The following is a 26,735-nucleotide window of genomic DNA, read 5'->3' as shown; positions in this document are numbered from 1 at the left end:
ACAGCCTGGCCTACAGCAGCTTGCTGTTTTGCTTGTACGTCTACACAGTAGTGTTTTGTGAAAGTGTGTATGGTGGTCTATGTGGCTGCCTTACACATATCTTCAAGAGGAATATTTCCTAGGAAAGCCATGGATGCCCCCATTTTCCTTGTAGAGTGTGCTCTTGGGGGGACGGTTAAAGTGCGTTTTGCCTTTTGATAACATATTTGAATGCATTTAACTATCAATCTGGCTATTCCTGATTTTGAAATAGGATTTCCTTTGTGTTGTGGTGCAAAAGCAACAAATAGTTGTTTTGTTTTTCTAAATGATTTAGTTCTGTCCATATAATAAAGTAGAGCTCTTTTACATCTAATGTGTGTAGGGCTCTCTCAGCTACTGACTGTGCATTTTGAAAGAAAACTGGCAGTTCTATAGATTGATTGATATGGAAATTGGATACAACCTTAGGCATGAACTTAGGGTTGGTTCTAAGAACCACCCTGTTGGCTTGTACCTGCATAAAAGGTTCTTGAATTGTTAGTGCTTGTAATTCGCTCACTCTTCTGAGTGAGGTAATGGCAACCAAGAATGCAACCTTCCACGTTAAGAATTGTAGTTCGCATGAGTGTAGAGGTTCGAAAGGAGGGCCAATAAGTCTGGTAAGTACTATGTTTAGATTCCAGACTTGGGAAGGGAGTGCCTTGGAGGGATCACCCTTTTTAAACCCTCCATGAAGCCAGATCGCTAGGTTCATCTGATTGGGATCTGGGAGTCTGATTTCTCCATGGTTCTGAGTTAGAAGATGGGGTGCAAGGCACAGTCTTTGATGAGGAACTACTGAAAGTTACAGGAACGTTGTGTACCACGTTTGTCTCGCCCATGTGGGAGCAACTAGGATTAGCGTGAGTGAGTTTTGTCGCAGTTTGCGTGCCACCAGCGGGATCAGCGGTGCTGGGGGAAAACCGTACGCAAATCTGCCTGACCAGTTCATCCATATCGCATTGCCCTGTGACAACGAATGTGGGAATCTGGCGGCAAAGTACTGGCATTTGGAGTTTTCTTTTGTGGCAAACAGGTCTATTTCTGGGTGACCCCACTCTTTGAAGAATGGCTTGAGAACTTGGGCGTGAATCTCCCATTCGTGTAGTTGTTGGCTGTGCCTGCTGAGCAGGTCAGCAATCCGATTGTCCTTCCCTGGAAGGTGTTCTGCTAGGAGAAAAATGATTTTTGGAATCGCCCACTTCCATATGCTTTGTGCCAGATGGGACAGCTGTGGAGAGTGCGTTCCTCCCTGCTTCTGGATATAGTACATTGCGGTCATGTTGTCCGTCCGGATCAACACCATCTTGTTGTACAAGTATTTCTGAAATGCTTTTAGGGCTAGAAATATCGCTAGCAATTCTAGTTGGTTGATATGCAGCTTTTTCTGTTTGGTTGTCCAGAGCACTTGTACTGTGTATTGAAGGAGATGGGCTCCCCAGCCTGTCAACGATGCGTCCGCTGTTAGTACTAGTTGTGGAACCGGCTCTTGGAACAGTCGCCCCTTGGAAAAGTTTTTGGGATTCCACCACTGTAGAGAGTTGTGAGCGCGACTGTCTACCAACACTAGGTCTTTTAACCTGGTTCCATTGCCGTGCTAGGCATTCCTGTAATGGGCGCATTTGAAGTCTGGCATGGGGACAATGAATATGCAGGAGGCCATCATGCCTATGAGCTGCATAAAGACTCAAGCTGGTAGAGAGTGTTGTGGCAGGAATTTGTGAATGAGTATCTGCATACTGGCTATCCTTGCCGAGTTTGGATAGGCCTTTGCCACTGAGTTGTTTATAGTGGCTCCCAGGTATTGCTGTACGTGGGATGGTTGCAGATGCGATTTTGTGTAGTTGATTGAAAAGCCTAGGCTGTGTAGCAACTGAATTGTTTGAGACGTGTGTGATGCACACTGTTGGTACGATTTTGCTTGTATTAGCCAATCGTCCAGGTAAGGGTACACATGGACATGTTGCCTTCTGAGATGTGCTGCCACTGACGCTAAGCATTTTGTAAACTCTCTTGGAGCCGTGGTAACCCCGAAGGGAAAAACCGTGAATTGGTAGTTTTGACCTTCTATTGTGAACCTGAGGTATTTTCTGGGGGCTGAATGGATGGGTATGTGAAAATACGCATCTTTGAGGTCCAGTGTTGCTAGGAAATCTCCTTGTTGTAGCAACGGGAGCAGTTGTTGTAGTGTGATCATATGGAAGTGCTCCGATTGTATATATTGATTTAGGGGTCTGAGGTCCAATATTGGTCTGAGGGAACCATCCTTCTTGGGAATAAGGAAGTATAGGGAGTATACTCCTGTCCCTTGCTGGTGGAAAGGGACTTGCTCTATGGCCCCTTTTTCCCAGCATGCATTTCACCTCTTGTTGTAGCAGGGTGATGTGTTCGGTGGACATAGGACGATGTCTGGGTGGTATGTTTTGGTGGTGTAGAAGTCAGTTCTAGGCAATAACCAAACTGGATAATTTCTCTCACCCACCTGTCCGAGGTAATTGCGTTCCAGACAGGTAGGAACGGTTGGAGTCTGCAGTACTTTTGTTTGAGGCAGATGTTTGCGAGGTATTTCCTCGTGTAGTTGCTCTGTATGAGGAGCGTTGAAAGGAACATCTATGTTGCTGAAATTGCAATGCCCCCATTGATTTTGCGGTTTCTGTGTCTTTTTTCATTTTATCTAAAATGGTGTCGACAGCAGGGCCAAATAGAAAATCCTGATTGACAGGTTGGTTAAGAATGGTGGACTGCACCTCATTCTTAAAACCAGAAATACGCAGCCAGGCATGTCTACGTAGTAAGACGCTAGTGTTAATTGACCTAGCTGCGGTGTCTGCTGCGTCAAGCGCACATTTAATGGAGGCGTTTGTTATGAATTTTCCCTCCTGTATGAGGTCATCAGCTTGTGCTTTAAAAGGCTCAGGTAGGTGTTGCATTAGGCTTTCGAGCTGATTATAGTGCGCCCTGTCGTAGCGAGCCAGTAGGGCTTGTGTATTAGCAATACTCCATAAGTTGGAGGCTTGTGCTGCTACCCTATTGCCTGATGCCTCCAGTATTTTTGCATCTTTATCGGGGGGAGGTGCTTCCCCTGTTGTTTGGGAGTTGGCCCTTTTACGTGCATTAGCCACTACCAGTGAGTCTAGTGGTAACTGCCCTTTGATGTAAGAAGGGTCTGTAGGAGTTGCCCTATACTTCTTTTCTATTCTGGGATTGATTACCCATGCCCTGGCTGTATACTTAAATATGTCAGGTGCATGTTTTAGAACTCCCTTTAACATGGGAAGTGTTCTGACACTTTTTTCTGAAGTAGGGAAGGTGTCAAATAAGAAGTCTTCCTCAACAGGGTAATTATGCATGTCTACATTGTGGAATTGTGCTGCCCTGTCCATGAGTTGATTGAAGACTACGGTGTCATTAGTAGGTGACGGCTTAGTAGGATAAGCGGCTACATCAGGGATGGGATGGGTGTTGTAAGGGTCAGTTGGCTCCTCCCATGGTTCCTTTTGTGGTTGAGGATCTTGTGGAAAATCATATTGAGGCTGTGGCTCATCCCCCATGTTACCCTCATTGTCCCTGTGGTGAGAAGGATAGTAAGGAGAGTAGGGAACAAAAGGTGTAGTAGGCATGATAGGCTGAAAAGGGATGAAGGGTCTAGAGGGAGAAGTCCCAAATTCCTTTTTCTTCAATGGAATAGGGGAATGAGAGCCAAAGTCCAAAGACCTATTTTTCCTATGCAGGATGGTAACTTTACCAGTCTTTGGATTAATATAGATCTTTGCCTGGTCATCTGATGGATCTGGGTGGAAGAGTTCTTCCTCTACAGTCCTGGGTTGAGTGTTAGACTTTTTTGGGTCAGTAACACCTGGTTTTTGACGACATTTGGTGTTTTGTTGGATTTTTTCGGCTCAGGCACTTTTTTTCGGGTCGACGAGTGTCTTTGGGTCGACCGGAACTTTCGGTTCAACATGTTTTTTGTGCTCCGTAGGCTTTTTTGGATGAGTGTCCTTTTCCGAGTCGATGTTCTTTTTTGGATCGACTGGTGTCTTTGGAGCAGTTATCTTTCGGTCGACAAGTTTTTCCGGCCTTGGTATGGGTTTTGGTACGGCACCCTTTGCCGGGTCGACGGATTTCGGAACAGTAGGCATGTCGGTCGGCGACATTCTTTGGTTCGGCGCCCTTCGGCTGCGTGCCTTTGTTCGGTTCGACTACTTTTTTGGGGTCGACAGTTTTTGGCTGAACGGCCTTTTTGGGGTCGACGCCCTTCGGGTCGACGACCTTCTTTGGCTCTGGAACCTTCTTCGGGACAATGGAACTGGGCCCTGGTGTCTCTGAAGGTTTCGGTTTCGGAACCGAGCCGGCTGGCGGGGCTGGCGAAACTTTTTATGATCTTGGCTAAGGCCTTTTGGCGATGCCTCGACCGGAGCCTTTGGTAACGGGCTAATTGGTGTCAGGGGCAGGGTACTCACGATTTGCCCCGGTGGGATCTCGTCATCGGAATCCGAGTAGTCCTCTACGGTGACAATTTCTAGGTCCAAGTCTGGAGCTTCCGGTAGATCCTGGTCACCATCAAAGATGTTGTCCGGTTCCGGTGCCTGTCGCTGCATTTCTTGTCTAGCGGCCCGCCGGTTTCGTATCGTTTTCTTCGATCGAAACTAGGCGCAGGCTGGGCAGGTTTCTTCCCTATGGTCTGGGAAAAGGCACTTGTTGCATACTGAGTGTTTATCAGTATGTGGGAACTTGGAGTGGTATTGTGGGCACCTTTTAAACTGGCTTCTTTCCATCGACGGTCGGCTCACTTGGCGTCGAAAAGGCCCAACGGCCCGCGTCGACGACCGATTCGAGATGGAAGGCTGGATCGAGTAGAGAGGTACCGAACGAGAACAATACCGTCGAAGTCGAAGACCTTTTGGCCTTTAGAAAAGTTTTGTATTCGATTCCGAAGTTGGAGTATAGGAGTTAGCATCCGAACGGAAAAAACAATCGGAGGATGGAGAAGATGCCCATGCGCACTGTAGTCCAGGGGAGGAGTCACCTATCTCGTGATACTTCGAAGACTCTTCCAAAACAACAAAGTGCAATCATCAGGACCCAACACTAGGCGGCGATCTATGCACAGATATGAAATCAGCAGCCCACATGCCTCTAACATAATGATATGCAGTTTTGATATCCCTTAAGATATGTGTTTGCTTTTCTCTCAGTATTTTAAAATGTTTTTTCTATTACTTTTTTTAATAACATGTTTTAAACACAAGTATTGGCAAAACTAATGGCTTGGCACTTCATTATTATTAAAGGCAAGACCTACTGGCTTTGCCAATGCTCGTTTTACAGTTTTTACTATCCAAATTGAATATTGCCTTTACGTTAGTGGGAAAGAATGAGCAGCTCGTTAAAAGGGAACTGTCTGACATGGAAAAGTAGTTAGAGGTAGAAGTTGTAATATACAAAAATAAAATGTGTAAAGGTTATGTGAACTGGAGATCAATGTGCACGCTCTTCTGTTTACTCCAGACTCCAGGTCATCATGATGATTCTACAGATAGAGAATATGTGAACGCTTGTTAAGCTGGTACTTTTGCGTTCATTTATTATCTTCGATATGGGAGTGAGTGTTAAATGTATGTTTTTGTGTTCATACGTAATTGTAGTTGTACTACATGACTGAGTGCTGCAGCATGAAATGCGTCACTCAAACTGAGACATAAGTATTCTGCTATTCCTGTGCTGGTCACTTCAGTTGTTTAATGTTTTTGTTAATTCAAGTTAAATTGTACAGAACTCACAGTAAAAAAAACAAATTTAAAATAAAAAGCGAGGGTATTTTTAAGGAAAAAACATTGAGTACCCCATGAAAATGCACAGGTCCAATTTCTATATCGTGGCTGACTTCAAAATCGAAGCAGATGTTGTAAAAAGGTAATATGGGACTGATATACAAATAATTTTGAGAGCTTTGCGTAAAATCCTTTTAGTACAGTTAGACAAACTTAGAACGGGAAGCATCACTCCCCTGCATTCGGAAACACCAATTTACCCACCCTGCAAAAAAGCCAAACTCAACAGGTCATGCATGAGAGGGATATTCAATCACGCTCATGTCTAGCAATAACATTTGCATGGAAATATCTTCCAATTCTGTCATTCCAAATTTCACTTAGATTTGGGGCGTGGGTGGGAGCAGGATATTCACAAAGAGTCACCTCGAGTGAAAATGCAAATTCACTTCATAACAAGAGTGGCAGACCCACCCCATCCCTAAGAGAACAACGAAACAATATTCGAAGGGCATTCCAAGGTACTAAAACGGCTTAGCGAACAGATACATATACGAGGTTAAGTCTCAACATCCCTTACTGAGGCTTTCTCCAACTATATTTTCTTCGTAAGTGGTCGAACTGTTTTTGCCACCAAAATCTGCCAGGATATCAAATCCATCACATTTAAGAAACAATACGTCCTTCCTCAGAGACAGCATCACCTGTCTCTTTAATTCTGAACTCCTATTCAGGTCTGGAGAGAAAATAATCTTTCTCCTTGTAGATCACCGTTTTCTTCCTCAATGCAGCAGATGCGCCAGCAGATTTTCTCGAATATGGGTATGCACTGTAGTGCTAAACTCGAGTCCACATTGGGAGATCCACTTTCCTTCTCAAAATAGTAAAACTAAGAGGTTTCACACTCACAGACGCCTGCACCAGGCAAACAGGAAAGAGTTTGAAGAGGTTTTAATAAACCCCCAGAAAATTCTATCACAGGACCAGAGGTGAGGATTATGTATTCAGCTTTCTTTACTATGCATCTCAGCAGCTATAAATAAAATCACACAACATGATAAGCAGTTAACCTGGGTAACAACGAAAATTACACCATGTCACAGCTTGCAAACTATCAACGTTGGCCAGTGTCATGTGAAGTGTCAAACGTCACAGTGACTTCCGTTTTTTTTTTTCTTTCCTGCTCCATTCTGGTACCAACTGAGCTACTCAATCAGCCGAGTACAGGCCCGACCGGATCATGTACTTCACTGTGTCTTGGCCATCCTAAATTATTTGTTGGATGTTGGCGCAAAGGTTGTCTGGGACTGTAGGCAAGATATTGCTCATCATGCCCCACAACACGTGCTTGTACCATCCCAGGAGGCAAATCAAATGTATGGACCTGTTAGGAGAGATAAACATTTGTTACCCAACTGTCTCCATAAACTTCGACTGTCTTGCAGGGTGGTCGGAAAAGCATTTGAATTCAGTTGACTAGAGGAAGCCTAAACCACTAGGCTCTCTGGTATTTGGTGATGCCGGACCAATGGTGGGTCTCGCAGAGCTGGCCTGTGTTGTCAGCTATTTGTCTGTAGACAGGAGGACAACAGCCTAGCTTCACCCAGGAGTCCAAAACGGTGTATGTGAGAGCTTCATTAAATGGAAGGAGAGTTTCCAAAGAGGTCTACCCTGGCTGTAGAACCTCAGTAAATACATTTGTTTTAACCTCCACTATAACCGCTCCTTAATTATCTCAGGAGCCAGCTTAAGCATTCCTTGAACATAGGGAGGAACTGGAAGGACAGTGTGCCCACAAGAAAGTCCAGATTCTCCTGGACATTATGTATTTCTACCTTGTGGAAGGTGGTAGCCCAATGCAGACCCTCATGGTATAAGGTAGTGTCATCTGGTGAGAATGATTTAGCAGGGTAAAGATCTGGATCCCGATGCCACTTGGTCTTGGTTGGTGGTTCAGGCTCCAGGTCAAGAGATTCTTCAAAAGTCAATTTCATTTTAGGAGGAATGGGAGCTTGAGGCTTTAGTGGAGGTTGGGTGAGTTTTCTTCAAGTTTGTGGGTGGAAAAGGATCCGTTTCTGCCGGGAGTCGAGCTCATACTGAAGGCACTGCAGAATGGGCAGCTCTTGGTCCTCGGATGCAGTGGAGGGAGAGGTTTCGGCACAGGGCGATTCGGCACAAAAGCTGATATCTGGTTCGTTGGCGCAGAGGAAGGTTTGTGCTTCAAAGGCCACTTTGGAGTCAAAGATTACCTCAAGAGTATCTTTGATGCTAGCGCTGAAGGTCCATCAGCGCCGGGAGCAGTCTTCTGCAGCTGTTTTGGCACCACTGGCTGCCTCGGCATCGAAGCAGAGGCACGTTTTCCGTGCCAACCTTGGCCCACGGGCAGTGGTGGACGGGAAGCCTGACACTGGGCTTCAGGGCTCGATGCCCAACTCCCTTGAGGGTGGTGCTCAGCGACTACTAGGGTAAGGAGAAAGGGATGTCTTACTCATGGTGAATTACTTCATGTGGACATTGAGGATCTGTGGTTCCTCGTATTGTAAGCTGGGCTCTGGACTGAATAGGAGAGGCTGCTCAACCAATGTTAATGGGTGTAGTTCAACCACAACATCTTCATCCCCAATGAGGTCACTGGAGAGATGTCATCTCCTGCCACTGCACCATGGGTCATCGAGTAAGGCATCAATAACTGTGATAAAGCAGAGGTTTTTTTTAGCAGAAGGCGAGGTAGGCAGAGCCGGAGGTCTTGTCATGCTCTATGGACAGACAGAGGTGGCAAACCTAGTGAAGGCATGTCCAGGGATACTTATCTCAACTCCGTGGTCTGTTCTGGAATGGGGTCCTCTCCATCACGGGTCAAACATTCTCGGAGAAGATGAAGAAGGAGTAGGTCCCGAAAGGGGCAAGGGCCTCTTGCAGGTGATCAAGTAGAATCTGACGAGAGCCGCAACGATGTCGAAGAAAGTGCTGTGCACAGACTGTTTAATCAGCTTGTCTAGAAAAACAATCAGGCCCAAGAATGGCCACTACGAGGCATCAACCCAGAGCTCAGTGGAGACACTGGCAGTGGAGAAAAAAAAATCTAACAATGGAGCCATTGCCCATACCCATTATCAGGTAATATGAGGAGTCACTATACCTTGTGACTCAAAAGACATATTCAAAGAAAAACAATTTGCTCAAGTCCGAGGCCCACATTGAACGGCAGGAATATGCACAGCATGTTTAACGATAGCGTCATGAACATAATGATTTTCAAGTGTTTACGTTTTAAACATCTAGACATTGTTCTATCTTTATCCAGTCTTACCTTGAAAAAAAATTAGAGACCCTCATGTCATTAGATTCATTTCTCTCTGCTTGCTCACACATCTCCACATTATCCAAACCAATGTAGCGGACAAGCCTTTCGCTTTCTTACCACAAAAACCTGGAACTATTTGTCAATGACCCATCAAAGTCAAGGATTTCTGTGACCAACTCAAAACAAGGCTATCAAGGAGCCTATCTCTGGTGCTCCACTATTAGATCCCTGTCAGCATAACAGAGGCTCACAGGTGAAACAGGGGGAATATACCCCAGGTATGATCTGAGACAGAGAGGATAGCATACTGACAGCCATAGGATGCCTACGCAACACCTCCTCAAGTAAACCTTAGAACTCAAGATTGTGCTAATCAATAAATCTTGTACTTGAGGGGAAGCAGCACAGAAAAGGTAGATGAACTCCAAGAAAGTGGACTGATGGTAGAGGAAGCAGGAGGCTACTTCCGGCAGTGCCTGGGCAAGAAGGATTTCTATTCACTTTCAGAGGTCCGCAGTGATACACGAAAGTCAGTGAGAGAACTGTGCAGTGAGGAAGAGGACCACAGGGTGTATTTGGAGTATTTCTAAATTTACTAATGTGGAGGGGGCTTAGATGGTCGCTATGTGAAAGAATGACAAAGAGAAGCCCAAAAAAGGTTATTTTTAAAAACAGAAATGCTGTCAGATTTGCTGAGTAAACTACAGCGAAGGAAACAGCAGGACTGGTGTTGTCAGATAGGAAATCCTCCCTGGTGGGGCTCGCAGAGAGGCAGAGTGCTTCCCATGGAACATGAGTAAAATTATATTTGGTGAAGAGCAAGATTCACGACCTGCACATCCAACTACTGACAGTCAAGGTTATAGTAAAGGGAGTGGTTTATCATATGGGGAATGGTCATATCCAAACTGGCCATCCTGCGTAAGGATATGGTGAACTGTACAGTGACTATCATGGTTTATCCTGAATGCAGGAAGGCGCTTCAGGGGCTTCCTGTCTGCACATTCTGGGGTTCCTGGTGGTTTACTGGCAGTGAAAAGCTCAAGGAAGCACTTCATGTTTTATGGGCAGTGAGTGCTGCTTGGTGTGAAGACCACATGGTCTGAGCACGGAGTCACAAGGCCTCCTATAGGCAGCCCATCAGATCTTCTAAATGGAGAGGGGACTCTTCTTGAGTTGAGGAATACATGAAAGAGGTCGGTAAACTGCTATCTGGAAAGGGGTAACTGGAGGCCTTGGTAAAGGTCAGAAAGGAGGCCTCAGTCTAGTACAGGCTAAACTTAGGGTGAATTATGAAGGGCGGTTCATGTGCTAGTTGACCTATGGGTGGTTAAAACCTATTTAAATAGAACAGAGATTCAGGTCTTCACCCTAGAAACCAATGCAGTCTAATTATGTTGTGTGATAACACATTTTTGTTGAGTTTTAAAACAGTGGCTGATAGGTCTGAGTAAGCTGGCCTCCACAGAACCCACTATTTCTTAATGCATTCCAGTCTGAGTGTATGGTTGTGTTATACTTGGGCTTGTTATGTCATCTGATTACCTCCTATGTATCTTCCTCTCCCCCGCCCTGGTCCTGGATCTCTGCTTGATCTGAAGCTTATGACGATGTGTCCTTTTTATGGATTTACTCAGTCTCGAAAAAGTTATTAAGCTAAACAACCACGGTCCGCAGAGTATAGCACTTGTAACTGAGTTTATCCCTTTTCGACTTCAAAGTGACAAGACAATGCCTCGGTTCTGAATGCTGCACTAAACAATAATCAATTAACATAATAAATTGCGACTGATGTTACTTGATGTGGTTAAATGGGGGATGTTAAGCTGGTGTGCTTAAGAGTGGAATCTTTCTGCCCTGTTATGTGTGCGTCTCTTTTTCTGTTGTATAAAATGTTTTAAGATACAAAATACGTCAACTCACAAACTACTTTAGGTTATTTTCCTCAGAAACTTGGTTGGTTCATCCCCGCAATACTGTGATACTTTTTGGAGTCATGCTGCACTTCATCCATTCACTTCCTATAGTCTTTATAAAGGGCTCCTCAGGTAAAGCTGTGATTCTGACACTGATTCTTGGATTCTGGTCTCCCTGCAAGTAGACTGGTGTTTTATCTGCCCTTCTTGTTATGTATTATTGAGTTGGGAATAAGGAAAAAGCAGCTAGGATAGGAGTGGAGAGGTGGGACACCATGCTGACTTTTTGCAATCCATTAGGTAATATCAAAAGCACAGGCAGAGATTATCTACTGCAAATTAACTGAGAGATGTATACTGAGAATATGGGTCCGATGCTAGCACATTCTGCTTGGCCTAATGTCCAGTGGGCAGAATATTATATAATCTGCACCTATCCCCTACAGTCCCTAATCAGGCTCTATGGTTTACTACAAAACGCAAAATTACCTTTTTATCAGGCTTCGGGGCATTGACAACAGAGCTGAGGGCTTTTCTTTTATAATCAAGTTTTTCATTCAGTTGGTTCAGCTTGTTTGCAGCATAACTGGCCTGTTCGTTGATCCCACCACTGACTTCATCCAGAATTTCTTCTCTTCTTTCACTTGTCTGGATCTAAGGAGAAAACCAAAAACTGCAAACACCATAATGCTCTCTTTAATGTAAATTAAGTATACCGGTATGTCACTGGAAATTCAGCAATGGTCCGAAATTTCAGCAATAAAATGTATTGCACATAGATACCAAACACCAGCAATAAATATGCAAATGGATCACAGACATGTCTTATTTAGGTCCTGGGAACCAGTCCTCTGGGCATTTTTGTAATAAGTACAGCTCTTTTCTCCGGGCCCCAGGGGCTGGGTACAACTGCACAGCTCACTGACAGAACCTTATTTTGAGTCTTTGCCACTCAAGAGGTTCAGCAATGAAGGCTGAATCGTGGGTGATGCAGGTTTAGAAATTTAAGATTTAGACACTTCAATGGATGCAACAAATGGCCTGTCCAATTAATGCTATATCTTTAAAAAAACGAGTAAGACTTAAATTAAATAAAAGTAAACTAGGATGGAAAAATATATGGCGGCAGTCAAATCAATGTTATTTCCACCATTGCAAAGATACTTATGACATGTACCAACTTAGTTCTATCTGCCCATACGGCAATAAAGCAGGGGAGTACCCACACTATTTGATATCTTTAAAAGCCTTACAATGTCGGCTGGGGTTGTGTGCCAGCAGTAAATATCACGGAGAAAACGCCTGATGATGGGAGACATGGAAAGTTCACCCTCCCCAGAAAAAAGTTGTTTGACTTAAAAAAAAGAGCTAGTAAAATGCCAATCCTTTGTAGATAAGAGAAAGAGTTGTCATGATGGAGACCTGAATTTAAACAAGCATTAGGAATGCATTAGGGCTCGGGTTTGTTTGAGTTAGAGATAATGGCATTGTAAATGGCAATGTGTTTTAGGCATGTGTTTTGGAGTGGAAGCATGTTGTGTGTGTTGGAGATATGTGTGTTGGATTGGAATGTTATCAATGGTGGCATGCTGCACTTTAACGCATTATCTTTAAAAGGTAAAGTGCAGCATAGTGCGATAGATACAATATTAATTGGTGGATGCGTTATCAATTGGTGTGTGCATTGATGGGTGGTGGATGTGTGTGCCTGTAGGAATTGTGCAGTGATGGCTGTTGGTGTGTGTGTGTTTGGTGGAAGCGTGTAGTGGTGGCTTGAGGTGTGTATGACTGGTGGTAGCGTGCAGTAAGAGCTGTTACTGAGTGTGTCTTGTGGCCCAAAGGGGTCAACCATTAGGAAGTTCGTGGTAAACAATTGCATAATTGGGAAAGTGGGAAACTTCAACTACCTTGGTAATCTGTTTGATAGTAAACTAAGTTGGATACCGGTAATGAAGGTCCGAGCCCAGAATATGACAAGGGCGATAGAGGGTATTTTTCGCTTTTGTAGCAAACTGGGGCAAAAGCACATTATGCATCTCAGAACCCTTTATACCTCAAAATGTTTATCCGTAGCCACCTATGGGGCAGGGGTGTGGGGGACCGAAACACCATCTGTGATACAGGTGGTGGAAAATAACTTTATAAAAAGGGTCCTATCAGTTCCAAAAAGTTCTTCAAACACTTTCTGCCACAATGAAATCGGTATGGTCAGTGTTTCTGATACAATCCGCCTGTCCCCCTTACTGTTATGGGGCAAAATCTGGCAATCTGAAGACCTGCAACTTACCAAGAATATTATTATGGATTGCATGGCTTTAGAAAACTCGAAACAGATTCCCTTGCTGTCTTATGTCTGTAACATGCTGAATAAAATTGGACTTAGTTCTTATTTTTACAACCCAGAAAAATTTGAGGGAAATTATAAGATGGACATAAAGACAAAGTATCTGAAGTCACTGAACCAGCCGTCTATGGATAATGTTATTGATAATGGTATTGCACATGCCTGTAAACCCCAACCACAGTTCTACTTAAAATTTACCCTTAACGTGCAATGGCGATTCCTTTTAACAAGGTTTAGACTGGAGATTCTCCATTTTCTATTTGCATTTCCGAAACAAGGGGGTTGGTGTGAGAGGCTGCCCCCTTGTCCTTGTAATAACAGGGATAGGCAAAGTACCCTACATCTGGTCCTCTTTTGCTCCTTATATAAGGAGCCAAGAATCCGGTTTATCAAACCAATCTTGAAGGGGAGGCAACCTTGCACTTATAAGGAAGGGTACGAATATTTGTTTTCACTATCCTCTGTAGAAATCTGCTGTTCTATGTTAAATTTCATTAGAATCTCACTAAAGATTAGGAAGAAGTATGGGTAGTACCACATGTATAGAAATTTCTTAAATGAATATCATGTTCTGTATATTCTTTTATTGTTATCATCATGTCTTTTTAAAAAAAAAATTTGGTATAAATGTGCTTTCAAATTGGCATTTCTTTTAACACTGTGAGGCAAGATGAATTGTATGTTCAATACTTTTATGATTCATTTTTATGTATCGAATAAAGTTTTTGAAACGAGTGTGGCTGTCAAGCGTACAGAGCTGGATGGTAATGCGTGTGGTTGGTGAAAGGGTGCACTGACAGCTGTTGATGATTGTGCCAATTGAAAGAGTGGCTGGTGCACTGTCAGCTGTTGGTGTGTGTGTGTGTTTGGTGAAAGTTGCACTGACATGGTTTGTTGTGTGGGTGGGTGTTTAGCTGCACTGATGCATGGTCGTGTTTGTTTTTGGTGAAAGCGTACATTGATGGTTGTTGGTGTTTGTGCCTGGTGAAAGCATTCATGGACGGCTGGGGGTGTGTTGTTGTGTGTGTTTTGTGTGTAGTGGTGAGTGTGTGGTGGTGAGTCTGTGGGGGTGAGTCTGTGGGGGTGATTGTGTGGTGGTGAGTGTGTTGTGGTGAGTGGTGACGAGTGTGTGGTGTTGAAAGAGTGAGGTGTGTGTGGTTTGTGTGTGTGTTATGTGTGTGGTGTATGTGTGTGTGGTGTGTGTATGGTGTATGTGTGTGTGGTGTTTTCTGCACACTCACACACTGCCCCTACACATTCACACACTGCTCACCCGCACACTCCCAAGGTCACCCTGCATAGTCACACACTGTTTATCCTGCACACTCATTCTGCACACTCACACAATGTGCACCCTTACACACTGTCTCTGCAGTCACTCTGCACTCACTGTCACTCTACACTCACTCTGCACTCACTGTCACTCTCGCACTCACTCTGCACTCACTGTCACTCTGCACTCACTGTCACTCTGCATTCAGTCTACACTCACTGTCACTCTGCACTCACTCTGCTCACTGTCACTCTGCACTCACTCTGCATTCACTGTCACTCTGCACTCACTCTGCACTCATTGTCACTTGCACTCACTCTGCACTCACTGTCATTCTGCACTCACTGCCACTCTGCACTCACTGTCATTCTGCACTCACTGTGCACTCACTGTCACTCTCGCACTCACTCTGCACTCACTCACTATGCACACACTCACTCTGCACTCACTGTAACTCTGCACTCATTCTGCACTCACTGTCACTCTGCACTCACTCTGCACTCACTGTCACTCTGCACTCACTCTGCACTCACTGTCACTCTGCACTCACTCTGCACTCACTGTCACTCTGCACTCACTCTGCACTCACTGTCACTCGCACTCACTCTCCACTCACTGTCGTTCTCGCACTCTGCACTCACTGTCACTCTGCACTCTCACTCTTGCACTCACTCTGCACTCACTGTCACTCTCGCACTCACACTGCACTCACTGTCACTCTCGTACTCACTCTGCACTCACTATCCTCTCGCACTCACTCTGCACTCACTGTCACTCTCGCACTCACTCTGCACTCACTGTCACTCTCGCACTCACTCTGCACTCACTGTCACTCTCGCACTCACTCTGCACTCACTGTCACTCTCGCACTCACTCTGCACTCACTGTGACTCTCGCACTCACTCTGCACTCACTGTCGCTCTCGCACTCACTCTGCACTCACTGTCACTCTCGCACTCACTCTGCACTCACTGTCACTCTCGCACTCACTCTGCACTGTCACTCTCGCACTCACTCTGCACTCATTGTCACTCTCGCACTCACTCTGCACTCACTCACTCTCGCACTCACTCTGCACTCACTGTCACTCTCGCACTCACTCTGCACTCACTGTCACTCTCGCACTCACTCTGCACTCACAGTAACTCTCACACTCACTCTGCACTCACTACACTGTTCACCCTGCACACTCACACTGTTTACCCTGCACACTCACACACTGCAGTCACTGTGACCAGTGCCTATGTGTGTGCGCAGTGCCGGTGTGTGTGAGCAGCCTGTGTGTGTATGTAGTGCCTGTGTGTGTGAACAGTGTCTGTGTGTGTGAGCAGTGCCTGTGTGTGTGAGCAGTGTCTGTGTGTGTGAGCAGTGTCTGTGTGTGTGAGCAGTGTCTGTGTGTGTGAGCTGTGTCTGTGTGTGTGAGCAGTGTCTGTGTGTGTGAGCAGTGTCTGTGTGTGTGAGCAGCGCCTGTGTGTGAGCAGCGCCTGTGTGTGAGCAGCGCCTGCGTGTGAACAGTGCCTGTGTGCTGACAGTGCCTGTGTGTGAACAGTGCCTGTGTGTGAACAGTGCCTGTGTGTGATCAGTGCGCCTGTGTGTGATCAGTGCGCCTGTGTGTGATCAGTGCGCCTGTGTGTGTGCGCAGTGCCGGTGTGTGTATGTAGTGCCTGTGTGTGTATGTAGTGCCTGTGTGTGTGAACAGTGCCTATGTGTGCGCGCAGTGCCGGTGTGGGTGAGCAGCCTGTGTGTGTATGTACTGCCTGTGTGTGTGTGAACAGTGCCTATGTGTGCGCGCAGTGCCGGTGTGTGTGAGCAGCCTGTGTGTGTATGTAGTGCCTGTGTGTGCAAACAGTGCCTGTGTGTGTGAACAGTGTCTGTGTGTGTGAGCAGTGTCTGTGTGTGTGAGCAGTGTCTGTGTGTGTGAGCAGTGTCTGTGTGTGTGAGCAGTGTCTGTGTGTGTGAGCAGTGTCTGTGTGCGAGCAGTGTCTGTGTGTGAACATTGCCTGTGTGTGAGAAGTGCCTGTGTGTGTGAGAAGTGCCTGTGTGTGTGAGCAGTGCCTGTGTATCCCTGCACCTAAAATCAACCTACTTGTCATGAGGCCCAAGGTTAGACACACAAGCACAACTGTTGCAACCCGGCTGCTCAGACACTCCATGCAGAAACACATTCCTGCTCTCGGAGGTTTGGTTTTGTTGCTGAACAAGACATGAGCCCCTTTGATGAGATGAGGAGAATGCGGCAAAATGTGGGACTGTTCATAAGCCAGTAAAAAGAATTCAGTTTCGTACCTGGACGTTACTGTCTCCAATACAAACGCACTTACATACTTTGTGGGGTAATGAAGACCGTGTGTCTCATTGTAGGCGCACGACCAAGCCAGCTCTTCAAAGGCCAACACTTACACATGAAAGGATGCAGACGAACACGCGCCGATCAAACTCACTGCAGACTGGTGAACGCGCCCCGAACATCTGGGTTCGATTACTGCGGCACCCTGACAGCTCGTAATTGACAATTTATTGCACTCCCCTGCGCGTAACCACACAGAATAAGCAGGAAGTGCACAAACTGAAATCCATATGGCCTATTGCGTGAAGGCTACTAGAAACACAGCACTGCGAGGACCAATTAGCATGCAGATGCCAAAATAAAGTACGGAAAAATCTCGCGCAGTGAGGAATTTTTACTTCACTATTCTGAGCCCCGTAACAAGACGGCTCGGAGCTCCGCCCCACTTCTGACGAAGTGGTGACGTAGACCGAGCCCTATAAAAGGTGTGTTGTTTAAGTGGGTAATTCCTACAATGGGCTCTGAAAATGCCTTTCAATCCAGCCTGTTTGTTTAGAGTGATACTTGAACGTATAGCTCATGTCAGAATTGGATATGCACAGTGGTGTAGTCAATGATCTCATATCAGATGTCGAATAGATGTTATCAATGATGTGATAGAATGTGTCATAAGTGATGTTTAAAATGTTATGTTCAAAATTACATTTTCACCTAACTATAATGCCACTTTCTCCTTGAATTTTTTCAGTGAATTTCAGAGATTCACTTAATGCAAAGAAAGATATTACCATACATAACTATAAGGTCAGTTTCATCTTTTTTTTTCAGTGAATTACATTTTTTTTTTTTAATGGAGGTAATATTTTATTACCAAACAGAACTAACCCAACCCACTGGTGTGCACAGCCTTTGTCTGTGGAAGTGTGGGGTGCTGGCTGCAGAGCCCTGCCTGTGGCCAGGTTCTACGTCTTAACTCTAGTGGGTAGCCAACTCCTCCACCGCGCATTGCATGGGGTTGACTGCAGGGCGCCTGACCGTAGGCCCTCCGCCAATCCCCTCACGAGTTGCCAACCCCGCCATGACACATGACTTTCTGCTGTGCAAAGCATGAATTAGCTGTGGCAGTGATATTATCAATGATATCACAGAAGATGTCATGGGTGATGCATTATGTGGGGTAATTAGCAGAGTCATAGTTAGCTCAGGCTCTGTGGCCAACCACCCAAAGCCTGCCAACCCGTGGGACCCCTCCCCAGGCTGCTTTGGCCTCGGGGACCCCATCCTTCAGGGTATGGTGCATTATTTTGGGGGAGTGGGGCCTTTCAGAGGCTGCTTTTGGCCCTGGGGACCAGCAACATATTTTTGAGGAGGGGAGGCCCGAGGCACTCTTCCCCTGGCAAGTTTTGTCACCAGGGACCTCATCTCCTGTACCATATTTAATGGTGAGGGGCATGCAGCCCCCCTCCCCGAGCCGATATAGGCCCCTGGACACCCATCCCACCAAAAATGAGACCCTATCCCCAGGGGCCTGGCACATTTTGTGGGGGAGTGGGGCACATCTTTGCATCCCTGGGTTAAATTTGACACCGGGAACCACATCCCTTAGGGCCTTGTGCCATTTTTGGGGGGAGGGAGTACATGACTTCACTCCCCTGGCCATTGTTGGCTCCAGGGACCCCATCTTCCCAGGTCCCACCACTATATATATGAGGGAGGGTGGCACCCAGCCCCCTTCCCCAGGCTGATTATGCCCCAGGTGACCCCACCCCTAGGGGCCCAGCAACTTTTTAATGGTGTGGGGGGAAGCAGCCCTGGAGACCACGTCCCTCAGGGCCCAGTCAATTACTAAAGGGTGATGGGGGCTGCACAGCACCTCCCTAGGCCAGTTTTGGCTCTGCGAAAACCGGCGCCCGGCCAAGAAAGGGTACCCACCATATCCTGGTTGGGGGCTGGGAGGGGAGCCCCAAGGCCCCAGCAGCCCGACCCGGCTCCCTGCAACCTAAAATGCTGCTCCCTGTGGGCGGGAACAATATTCAGATCTGTTAACCTACCCTCATCACTGCAGGCAGGGAAACATATCTGAAGTCTGCTCCCAGCTGGCAGGAGCCTTTATAAAGCTCCTGCCAGCTGGGAGCGGACTTCCTGTTTGCTCTCACTTGGCAAGAGCTAACTTGCTCCCGCTAAGTAAGAGCAAACACAGGAAACCACTATGTCGCAGGAGTGGGCACTCTTGGGCATAGCTGGAGCGGCCCTGGGGCCCCCAGGTCCACTAATGGCGCCGGGAGGGGGCAGAGTGGCCCACTTGTTACAGCAGTAGTGCCCCGCGGGTGAGCTCTTCGGGGCAGAAATCAGAATGGGGAGGGGGCCGCATGGCCCCCCTCCCCATTACTAATACAGTCAGGTCCAGGGGGATGGGGGCAGCATGTCCTCTCCCCCTTTTTTAACTTTGGCCGGGTCGGGGAACGAGGTTTCTGGGGCCGATATTGACCCATGAGGGGGGCTGATTGCCCCCCTCCCACGTTTAATAGGGCTGGGCCTCAGGGGTTGGGGTCCTGGGGCAAAATTTGCCTGTGGAGGGAAGCTGTGCAGTCCCCTCCCCTTCTCAATATCTGTCAGGCCCTAGAAGATGGGGCCCGGGACCGTAATCGGTCCGGGGCGGGGGCCTCATGCACCCCCTCCCCCATTATAATGTAAACAATACCCCCTCTGGACCTGGCCCACCCGGCGGGCTAAAAAACAGAAGCGTGGGAGAATGTGCTGGTGTTGTATTTTTTTACACGCATCCTCTGCGAATACATGGCAAGATTTAAAATAAATACATTTGGACTCTGACAGGACCCCACCACCAGGCCAACGGGGTCAGGGTATTCCTTGTGTTTTAAAAATGTTTTTACTTGGGCAGAGTCCCAATACCTGTTACCACTTCCTGGCTGAAGTGGTGGCAGCCAATCATGCTAGAGATATTCAATAGTGCGGTTCAGATCGCTTGATTGGTGTGTGGCGATTCTATAGGACACCTGGTAGTGTGGTGTTCATTCTGTCGTTTGGGCATCAGCTGGCTCACCTACCCTCCACGCCGGCACCGGATCCAATCCGGGAGATCTATGAACCGCACTATTGAATATCTCTATGATAGTGACTACATGTGGTAGGTAGCTACTAGCCCCCACCACTGAGTGTATCTAGATTAACTTCACATAGAGTAGGTCCTGAAGAGTTGCCACCGATTATTAGAACCATTAGGCAAGAAACATGTTGACCTTAGGAGATAGGCATAGCTTGTACTGAACCTAGAAGCCAGGAAAGCTAGCACTCCACACGTTTTTAATCAAGGGGATAACCAGCCTGACTAAAAATATTATTTGGATTATCCTACTTGTTTTGATCATACACTTCACGGGCCACACCCCCCACTTCAACAAACAGCAAGGAACAGAAGATCTCCAACAAAGAGCACCTTTATGGGAGCTTGTTGGGTATTGCAGTGCTGACCCAACGAGGAGCAGGTCCAAATGATGAAGCATGACACCTAGCTTGCTGGGTGTGTGCGGACCCTAGTTCCGAAAAAGAGCGGGATCCCCGTTGATCCTTCTACCCTAAACAGAGCCAGACTGCCATATCATACTCCATGGTAGTGGTGGGTATGAAGTCTGTTTATTTTCTAGGCATCACCATGTTGAGGAACAGCAAATCTTTTTTTAATACATTTGTACAGGGCATCTTTGCTGGACCTCGGTAAAAAGCCCCTCAGTCTCTCCTCTTTGCTGAACAACTGTAGTTCAAATACCAGAAAAACGCTTGGGTGAATTACATTCTCTGAACACTACTTCCTTACATGTCTCCCAAGTGGGGGATAGGTACAGTGGTGAAAAGAGTGAAGCTGAGATATCTAAAATGCACTTCATACCTATACAACAAAATAACGTATAAGAGCATGAATTCCACCCCTATCTTGCCTTGCATATTCACTACTAGTCACAACTGGGTGGGATCCAAGAGTTACTAATTGCCAGCAGCTGTGATTAATTGAAGTACTCCATTCATTATAGATTTGCTCTTCTCACTGAGTGGCCCAGGTCAACTATGGGTTTCATGGTTAGTAATTAAGTGGTGGGTCACTGTGCTGTTCAACAAGGTTGAGGCTCATAGTATGTGCAAATGGAGAGGACATCTACTAAACGCTTAAGCTGGACTGGCAATTTTGGAGCTGACGAGAACGACTTAAATATGGATGCCATGGGCCAGTGAGAAAATAAACAGGGACATTAATATGGACCAGAGTTATCACAATAGCTGAGGTTAATTCAAGCAAAACATCCATCATACATTTTGCGCTACTTGAGAAGAAACCACTCATAATTGCAAAAAATATGTTAATGCTGACCCCCTATGTTCACGTAAATATTTATTTAGAAGAAAAGAACCACTAAGGCAGGCAACCTAAAATAAAATGGTTTTCCACTTGTGTCCCACACTACCTTGTGTCCTGGCCTCTAGGTTTCTATGCTGCTTTGGTTTGACATTTCCAAGGGTTACCCTACCAATATCCACTGATACATTGTCACCAAGGCCCTTTCCCACCTCCACAACTGAGGGAAGGAACGCTAATTTTTGTTGAAGCATGATTATTTAGCTTCAACAAAAATGGCTACTAATTACTCACAGACAGGCTGTGGCCTCCGATGGAATCCTCGAAACGTAGGTGAGAGGGTAACAAACTATATGATATTCTGAGGCAATATCATCAAAGAAAAAAAGGGGGAAGCTAGGAACTGATAAATGCCCAGTACCCATGCTCCGCAGCTGTAATCAAATCAAAAAAGGAGGTCACTGTTCCTGAGAGATGAAGGTGCGAGAAAGATGTCTAGGTTGTGGACTGGCTATTACGGAAAGTCAACAAGGCTGTTTTTTTATGCCCTCACATATTCCTAGGGATGTGTGTGTGTATCAACGAGTGAGTAAATATAAATGAGTAAGAGTGTGAGTGAGAGAGAGTGCGAATGAGTGGTTCAGGGCGAGAGTGAATGCACGAGAGTAGGCGAAAATGAATGAGTGCAAGTCAGTGCTAATGATAGAGTGTTAATAAGTGAATGTAAGTGAACATGTGTTGTTATACTTGCAGATAGGCTGTTGGACCTGGCATGCTTCTTTGCTTATAGAAGCACCCTAGACAAAATGCTACTGCTGGCACTGTGTAGGTAAATTCTGGCATGGAGCTCCCATGAAAATATGCCAGCGCTGGCCTCCTGAAGGAAATGCTCAGCATAGTTGGAAAATTGCTGGTGATTGCACATTGAAGGAAATTCTTGGCATATGGGAAGAGAGCTGTGACAAGGTCATGGGGCCATCCATGACAAAATGTGGTCCTCGACATATTAGAAGGTAACCTTTGACATAAGGGACCTTCATGGTGCCAGCGAAGCAGTATTAGGAAATTTCTGGCACTGGCATATTGTATGCAATGTTTGGGCAAAAGGGGCCGCCATGGAAAACTGTTGGTCCTAACAATGGAGGTTATTTTTGACATAAGGGGGCAACCATAGGACATTTTAAAAAATATAATTGGGCAGACTCATGGGGACTGTCAGATTTCAGTAGCTTGGCACACCATGAAAGGACTTGAATATTTAGCAAGTGTTTCTTTAGAGCCTATAGCTTTCCAGCAAATGTATGTGAAAAGTGTGCATTAAAAGACACTAGTATAGCCCATTTTTTCAAAATTGTCACAGGGAATAGAACCACCCACCCTTTGTTCTCTCCTAGAAGAGTATATAATTTTTTATTATTCAATTATGTAACCTCAGCAAAGTTAATTATTGCAATGTCCTCAGGATTAAAGTTATATGACATCAATTCATGGGACGATGCAGGGTCAAAGGTCATATGATGTCACTTCCTGTGACATCAGTAAGGTCAAAGAGAAGAATATGTCACTTCCGCTACTGTTGGCATTTTGGTGAATCAACGGTCAAGGGAAAGGGTGATTTTTGGACTGGGCAAGCACCAGGAGGTGCGAGGGAGCAAGCAGAGACAGGAGGGGGGAGGTTAGGGAAACAGAAAGCAGTCACGGGAGACTGGGTGATTTGTGGATGGGCAAAGTCATAGTCATAGGTTCTTGTATAGCGCACGATTCACCAGAAAAGTCTCAAGGCGCTTAGCAGAGAGAGACAACAACCATGAGTTCAAGAGAGGTAGCGCAGATTAGTTGGGAAAGAGCCATGTTTTCAGACCCCTCCGAAAGGCCAGATGGTTGGATAGGGACGACAGATGGAGGGGCAGCTTATTCCAGAGCAGGGGAGCTATATAGGAAAAAGCCCGGCAACCATTTCTCGAAGTCCTGGCCCTTGGCTGGACCAGGAGGGATTTGGAGATGGATCTAAGGACTCTGGGGGGGTTGTACCAAACCAGTTTCTTCGCTAAGTAGGAGGGCCCTATACCAGAAAGGAGCTTGTGGATGATACTAAGTATCTTGAAGTGACTTCTTTGGCGCACAGGGAGCCAGTGTAGCTCCTTGAGACTGGGCAGAGAGGGTGACCTAGGGGACAGCCCAAGCACCAAACGAGCTGCCGCGTTCTGAAGGGTTTGTAGCTTGGTCAGCAGACACTCGCAAATAGAGGCAAACAAGGCATTGCCGTAGTCTAAGTGGCTGATGATGAGCCCCTGAATCAGGGGCTTCCTAGACTCAAGGGGAAGCCATTTAAATATTTTACGAATTTGGCGCAAGATACCATAGCAGGTGCGAGAGACTTGATTGACGTGGGATTTCATAGAAAGGGTGGGTTCAATCATAATTCCCAGGTCGCGTACCACTTCTTTGGGCTCTGGGCAGGGTCCCAGTTCTTGGGGCCACATATCTTGTGCCCATATCAGCTTGGCCTTACCAAACAGCATTATTTCTGTCTTGCTGTAATGGAGTTAAAGTTTGTTAGTGTGAGAAGTTGGCCCGATATGCAGTGCTCACTATTCTAGTGATCACTATGCATCGGTTAAAACGACCCTTATGGTGATTGGTTGTAAGTCAACCTGAGACCAGCTATCCTAGTAGCGTGGATACGAGCAGTCTTCGGGCTAAACTCTAGAGGGCGTGCTAAGCCAGCTGTTATACCATCACAAACCCCTTGAACACCAAGTGAAAGGACACCACACAAGTGTTATGAAAATAAACAGTGTATTTATTAGAATCACAACAGCCCTGTACTCTTTATGAGGACAGGGTACTAAGCACACAACAAAGCTCTTAGGAAAATACTTCAAGTGCACAATCAATACAAGTGCCCGAGGGCACGGAAAGTTTAGTGGTCTCGGGCGGACCCGATAAGGCAAGTCAGAAGCGAGGGACTCGGGACCCTTAACTAAGGAGGCTATGCGGGCACCGAAATGCCGGAGTTACCTAGCCTCAAGGGCTGCGGCTGCACAAGTCTTTACAGACGTCTGGAGTCTTCGCTGACGAGCCAGGAGCCGGAAGAAAGGAGTTGCTGGCCGGCGACCAGTGGAAATAGTTTGTAGAGAACCAAGCCTGGATCAGAGATGGATGACACCTGAAAGCAGAGGGGACCAAGTTCGTACTACTAGCCAGTAGTCAGAGGGTACCAGGAGGGCACCGGATGATCGTCACCTCGACTAGGTGAGTGGGCGACGCTAGGCTCTGCAGTCTCACGGACCAGGAGGCGTTGTCGGCGACCAGGATGGAGGTGCGAGCTGTCCCACGAAGGTTGATGCTGTCGGCGTCGCTGGGCCCAGGATTGGGGCAACAAGCCTTGGCAAATTTCAGGGCCACATGGTGGGCCTAAAATGGCGTCTTGAGAGGACCAGGAGGGTCCGGGGTGCTCCTCTCTCAGAAGGGAGAAAAGGCCAGTCTGGAGCAACCAGACTAGCAGCGTTGGTTGTCGGGTGTCGTCAAGAAGGTCACAGCCAGCGGCTAGTGATCAGACAACGTGCTGAACAGCAGAGAGCAGAAGGGCCCCACGCAGATCGTGGAGATGCTGGGAGGCTGCACTTCAGTGCTGGAGCTGCTCAGGGACGGGGCTTCTCGGACCCCAGAGCACTCACCAGAGGATCCCTCGGTGATTGTGCCGGTTAAGAAATCGTGCAGGTCTTGATGATGGCCGGTCCCTCGAGGTCTCGTCGCACCCACAGATCTCAGCTGAGCTGACGATGTGTGTAGAGGTCAGAGGTGCCAGGGAAGCTGGTTCTCGTCGAGCTGGGCCGTCGGATTCCGGAGGAAGGACTTGCAGCAAACCGCAGAGTTCTTAGATGGTGCCTGCGGATGCAGGGTGACTACTCCTTAGCCACAAGGGAGAAATCTTGAGAAGAGTCGAGAGGTCCTTTCGTAGAAAGTATTCTTGATTTAAAGATGATCTAATTTGGAAGGGTCCCCGCTCCTGCCTTTATCCTAAAGAAAGGGGTGGGTACGTGACTAGTCCTGCCCTAGGGGTGGGACCAGGAAGGGGGCTGGTTACACCCCTCTCCCATGCCGGACTTTCCCCAGGTCAGGGGCTGGGGCGCCCCTGGAACTGGTTCTAGCCGGCAGATGCGTAGTGAGCACCGGGGTGCCACTCCGCAGTCACCTTCCTGTAAAGCCCTGCCTACCCAGGATACACAAAACCCTGTCTGGGATGGTGCGAGCACCGCCCCGGACAGGAAACCCTTTGTCCAAGTTCTCCTCGCTGGAAGGACTCCCAGCAGCAGGCGGTCAGACTCGTGTCTGTGGTGGCAGCATCCATTTTGTGGAGCTGAGGCTTCAGTTAACTTTAACCGGGGTTCACAGTTAGGTACATGTCGTGTCCCTCTAGAAGGGCGGAATGCTAACCTCGTCGCCAGCATTGGTGAGGGGTCAGCATCCCGATTCGTATGACACCTTACTCGACATGTCTTGATAACGCGATACCAAAGTTACCAATATGGTACGCGTTACCATGGAACAGCCATTGGGTCTTGGTTCCGCAAGCTGCAACCGGGCTCGGCTCGTGCCAGAGCCCAATTCACACGATTCCACACACTCTGCCTTCAGGATTGTCAAGGCCTGCCATAGGAGTGACTGATAGGAATTCGGGTGTCCATTTTAGGGTTAGATATAGGGATACTATACCTAAAGCAAAGGGCGAGTACGCCACCTTGCCCCAGCTGTCGTGCAGCCAGTTGTGTCAGATTTAGATGGCCATCCAGGGGTGGCATAATACATGCTTCAGCCCCTGGTAGGCCCTGGGTACACCGATGCCCTGAGTTACAGGGTCTGACAAGGTGGCCCAGTTCCAATTGGGTAATGCACCTAAGGTACACATGTCAATTTAGCGAGAGAACAGCTAGGCCGTGGGTCTGATTGGCAGGCCCACAGCCAGGGAAAGTCGTAAACCAGTGAAACAAAAGCAAAAAATCTGGGTGATTATAGGATTGCAGACCCTACTCTCCTACAGTTAATATTTACCCAGTCCCTGATCGAGATCATGCATTTCTGAAATCTGGAACGGGTGTCAAGAAAATCTAAGCTGCAGGTAATCAACACCTGGGTATCGTACGCGTAAGACACTGTGGAAAAGCAGCGTGATTTTATAATATTGGCCAGGGGGGGTGAGATACAAATTGAAAAGCAGGGGACTTAGAATAGATCCCTGTGGAACTCCTACGGAAAGGGGGATCTTACTAGATTCTAGGGTGTTAACCTTTACGTATGTGTGCCGGTCTGCTAGATAACTCTCAAACCAAGCACGGGCTTTGCCTCTGACACCAATCTCCCACAGTCGTTGGTGAAGAATGCTGTGAGAGATGGTGTCAAAGGCTGCCGACAGATCCAATGGGATAAGGACAGCAGACTCGCGTCTA

General features: G+C 46.9%; 1 protein-coding gene across 3 annotated transcripts in view; it reads right to left on the bottom strand.

The window, feature by feature from the left end:
• Positions 1-26,735, bottom strand: part of SNX25 (sorting nexin 25) — a 1,510,914-nt gene that overhangs the window by 354,122 nt on the left and 1,130,057 nt on the right. For 2 of the 3 annotated variants that reach the window (XM_086962502.1, XM_086962504.1), the window contains one exon: positions 11,502-11,666. The exons of the other annotated variant lie outside the window; for it this stretch is intronic. In XM_086962502.1, the coding sequence (XP_086818628.1) occupies positions 11,502-11,666 (165 nt within the window). The remainder of the gene's footprint in view (positions 1-11,501; positions 11,667-26,735) is intronic. 3 annotated transcript variants of the gene reach the window in all.

The sequence above is a fragment of the Lissotriton vulgaris genome, chromosome 3_1, assembly GCF_964263255.1.
Source record: "Lissotriton vulgaris chromosome 3_1, aLisVul1.2, whole genome shotgun sequence".
In the NCBI taxonomy this organism is placed as follows: Eukaryota; Metazoa; Chordata; class Amphibia; order Caudata; family Salamandridae; genus Lissotriton; species Lissotriton vulgaris.
This window is presented reverse-complemented; position numbering and strand designations above follow the sequence as displayed.